Source organism: Balearica regulorum, chromosome 2 (assembly GCF_011004875.1).
Source record: "Balearica regulorum gibbericeps isolate bBalReg1 chromosome 2, bBalReg1.pri, whole genome shotgun sequence".
Classification (NCBI taxonomy): domain Eukaryota; kingdom Metazoa; phylum Chordata; class Aves; order Gruiformes; family Gruidae; genus Balearica; species Balearica regulorum.
In genome coordinates, this window is record NC_046185.1 from 131,260,002 (window position 1) to 131,264,313 (window position 4,312).

General features: G+C 48.3%; 1 protein-coding gene across 1 annotated transcript; it reads left to right on the top strand.

The window, feature by feature from the left end:
* HOXA10 (homeobox A10) lies at nucleotides 1-4,312 on the top strand. Its single transcript, XM_010305810.2, has 2 exons — nucleotides 1-1,374; nucleotides 2,805-4,312. Exons 1-2 carry the CDS (start codon nucleotides 543-545, stop codon nucleotides 3,077-3,079), a joined length of 1,107 nt encoding a protein of 368 aa, XP_010304112.2. The 5' UTR covers nucleotides 1-542; the 3' UTR covers nucleotides 3,080-4,312.

Here is a 4,312-nt window from a genome sequence, read left to right on the forward strand (position 1 = left end):
CGAGACAATCAAATAAAATGAGCAGAGCCTGAGCATAAAACACCGGGCGAGCCGTGGCTTTATTAATTTCGTGAGACATGTAGGCTGTGCAGGGAGGTGAGCAGGCACTGCTGCCGGAAAACCCCACCGCGGGGAGAGAGGAGTGATAGTAAAAGCTTCATCTGGACACCGCTTCAGCCTAGGTATAATAAACATCAGGACCGCCGGGCTATTTTATAGCGGTGCGTGTGATAAGAGGGGAGCTAAACTTGGAGCCAGTACTAGCAAAGCCCGCTCCTTCCCCTTCCCGGGAGCGCGGCTCCCGCCCAGGCGCAGGCACTCGCCCATGTGGGCGAAGCGTGCACGCCTGTGTGTATGGAAATCCATATTACACATTAATATACATCTATCTCCCAAATTCAGAGGTCGACCTGAGAGCAGCTCGGTGCATACGAAACCAGACGGGGAGGGGTTGCTGGGGAGGCCCGGGCTTCCATTGGCTGCAAGCGTCTGCCGTGGTGCGGGGGTATCTCTAATCATATTCAGCATGTTTTGCACAAGAAATGTCAGCCAGAAAGGGCTATCTGCTCCCTTCGCCAAATTATTCCACAACAATGTCATGCTCCGAGAGCCCGGCTGCAAACTCTTTTTTGGTAGACTCCTTGATCAGCTCGGGCAGAGGGGAAGCGGCGGGAGCAGGAGGCGGAGGCGGAGGCGGAGGCGGCTACTATCCCAACAGTGGTATCTACCTGCCACAAGCGTCCGATCTGTCCTACGGGCTGCAAAGCTGCGGACTTTTCCCCGTTTTGAGCAAACGCAATGAAGGTACTTCTCAAAGCATGGTCCCAAGCTCGCACCCCTACGTGTCAGGGATGGAAGTGTGGCTAGAACCCCCCCGGTCCTGTCGCATGGAAGAGCCGGAGAGCCAGCAGGCCACCTCGTGCTCCTTCGCTCCAAGCATTAAGGAGGAGAGCTCCTACTGCCTCTATGACTCAGAGAAATGCCCCAAGGGCTCGGCCGCCACAGACCTCGCTCCCTTCCCCCGGCTGAGCGCCGAGGTCAGCCCGGCCAGCGGCGGCGGCGGCGGCGGCGGCGGGGTCCCCGTCCCGGGCTACTTCCGCCTCTCCCAGGCTTATGGCACTTCCAAGAGCTACGGCGCGGGGCCGGCCGGAGCTGCCCCCTTCCCTCCGCAGCCCCCCGGCCGCTTCCAGACGCCTCCATCTTTGCCTCCCGTCCCGGACGCGGGGAGGAAGGAGGACGAGGAGCGCTCCCCCAGCCCCTTGGCGTGTGTCTCCCAGAGGGAGGACGAGACTCAGGCTTCATCTTCCACCGCAGAGGAGCTCTCTCCAGCTCCGTCAGAGAGCAGCAAAGCCTCTCCCGAGAAAGAGCCCGTAGGTAAGCGAATGATGATGGTGATGGTGGTGGTGATGATTAAAAAAAAAAAAAAAAAAAAAAAAAGAAAAAAAAAAGCGGTTGAGGATCATAGTGGCATCGCGATGCGAAAGGAGGATCCCAGCTGCCCCGCGGGGCTGCCAAGAAGCGCTGCTCAGACTGACCTTCTGAACTTTGTAATATTCGGGCATGGGGTTGCCGTAAAAATTAATGTCCGTCCTATAGTTTAAAACCCTTAGAGCCTCCGCTCTGGGCAACTTTAGCCTGCATGCTGCTTAAACATATAGAAAAACAAGATCAATCTTTCCCCTGTGATGTGAAGGTGCCTACCAGATAACAGAGATGTTTGTAAAGCATCCAAAATAAGCAATAGGCAGTGCCAATAAATAAACCTATTAACGCGGTAAGTTATATTTTACGATCCAGAATGCTTTTCGGAATAACAGCCGCGCTGAAATGTGCCATCTATGAACTGCTATCAAATTAGACTGATGAATGCACTGCGAATATCCTTCAGCGTCTACACTAGATAACAGGGTTGTTATTTATTCATTTGCTTATTTATTTCCCTTTCGGGTCCCTATGGCAAAAAAATAACTTCCCTTCCCTGGGCGGCAGACTTTCCAGGCGCTTCTCTCCGGCCGCATTTCAGACGCCCTGTTATTCCTTCAGGCGTCCCGTTGGAAAATAATAAGATCAAAACAAAACAAAACAAAAGAAAACAAAAGAAAGCGGAAAACTACTAGAGAGCCAACCCCAAACCACGAACCACTCCGAGCCATCGAGGGATCCGTGTTACCTCTTTCCCAACCGATTCCACTGATAGGAATAAACACTCTGCAACAGGGGATTTTTAATTTTTTTTTTTTTTTTTCCCCTCCCTCGAAATGGTTGGTAAAGAGAGGGCCGGGGAGAAGCTCCCCGGGAAGGCAGGGGCTGGAGGCGGGGAGGCTCCGGCTCCCCAGCTCACCTTGCTTTCCACCTTCAGAGCACACTTAGAAAGTTCAGATCCGCAGGCTTTGGGGTGGTTTGGTTTTTTTTTTTTTTTTGAAGCAGGTGTCTAGGGGGGGAAATGAGACTCCAGGCCATTCACCAAGCCGCTCCCCAGTAACAATGGGTTCGAAGCGGCCGAAGGGGAGCGGGTAAAAGCCTGTTTTGGGGGGTCGGAGATGAACTACCAAGCGGGACACCCTGCCCCGCCAAAGGCTGCCAGGAGCTTTTTGAGCAGAGGCAGATTCTCCCGGGCGGATTCAGGACCTTTGGGAAACCGCTTTGAAACACTCGGTTCCCACAAGGACACCCCACATTCCAACTCCCCGCAGCTGGCGGAGCGAGTCCCCCGCACACACACAAACGATTCCTCCACCCTTTCTCCCCCAGTTCTTTGCCTCCTACCCGCTGGTAACGTCCCTTTTTTACTTTCTCAAAACTAGGCAATTCAAAAGGAGAAAATGCAGCAAACTGGCTCACGGCAAAAAGTGGCAGAAAGAAACGGTGCCCCTATACCAAGCATCAAACTCTCGAGCTGGAAAAGGAGTTTCTATTCAATATGTACCTGACTCGTGAGCGTCGCCTAGAGATCAGCCGCACAGTCCACCTCACAGACAGACAAGTTAAAATCTGGTTTCAGAACCGCAGAATGAAACTGAAGAAAATGAACAGAGAGAATAGGATTCGGGAGCTCACAGCCAACTTTAATTTCTCTTGATGAACCTATAAACACATCTTTATGGTTTAAAGAGCCAGTATCATTTTCCTAGGCTGTAGTCATCCGCACCTGTATGGATTAACGATTTTTAGACGTTCTCAATATGTCCTTAACCTCTTAAGAGCTACTTTGAGGTGGGGTGGGGGTGCGGACTAAAGTCACGTTAATGCACAAAATGCCGTGCGTAAACCTTCCCGCTTTCCTTCAACCTTCCTCGGGGCCGATTTGTCCCTTATAAGCTTTGAAACACAGAAATATCATTTCACGAGCTGCAAATATATTTTCCCTCATATCTCTGAAAAAGTAAACAAGCTCGGTTAAAGGCGCATTCTTTTAAATCATAAGCTGTGTAACTTGGACTGTACGTAGCTGCAAAATGAAGAATTTAAGCCTTGCCATATTTCTATATATTGGGAGCTTCCCCCCCTCTGCTTTCGTCCTCCCTCCCTCCCCTTTTTCCTTCGAAAAGCAGGACTTACTTACAATAATGAAATGCAGGCATCCTTTAAAAGGGCTTCATGGGAACGGGTGTTAAGAGCGATTTTTGTTGTTGTTTTACCTTCGAAGTCAATATTACAGCTTTAAAATTGGCCAGGAAAATGAAATCTCTTCTCTTTAAAGGTATAAAAGAGTTCGTGTTGCTCATGGACTAAATTATGACACTTACCTCTGAATTTCTCTCGCTCTTTCTGGTTGTAGATATTTACTTAAGGTAGTTTTGCTTAAATATGTGGAATTAGTGATTTTTTGGTCTATAAATAACGTTACCGTTGGTAACGCATGACAAGCACACACAAATTCCCCCTTGAGAAGAAAGTAGTCACTTTTTCCTCACTAATTTCACTGAAAAGTATATATCCTGAACATCAGAAGGACTTTCTGAGCCAGAGTCTGAGATTGCGAGGGAGAATATGTTCGTCTTCCTTTATACTGTGAAGTTACATGCATTAAAGGGTCAAACATATAGGTGAAAAAATTAAAAAAGAGAAAAAAAAAGAAAGAAGGGGAAAAACTATAAATACAGATATGTATAAATGTCTATTATTATTAAAATGCCGATACTGTTTTAAGCAAATGCATTCTATCGTTATTATAAATGTTAGTTCTAGCTATATCTAGTTCTTACCTTAAATCGGAATAAATTAATATTGTAATGCTGCTGTGCGTGAAAAAGACGATGTTTATGTTCTCATAGAAGAATAAAAAACCGTGGAATGAATCCTTTTAATTTTA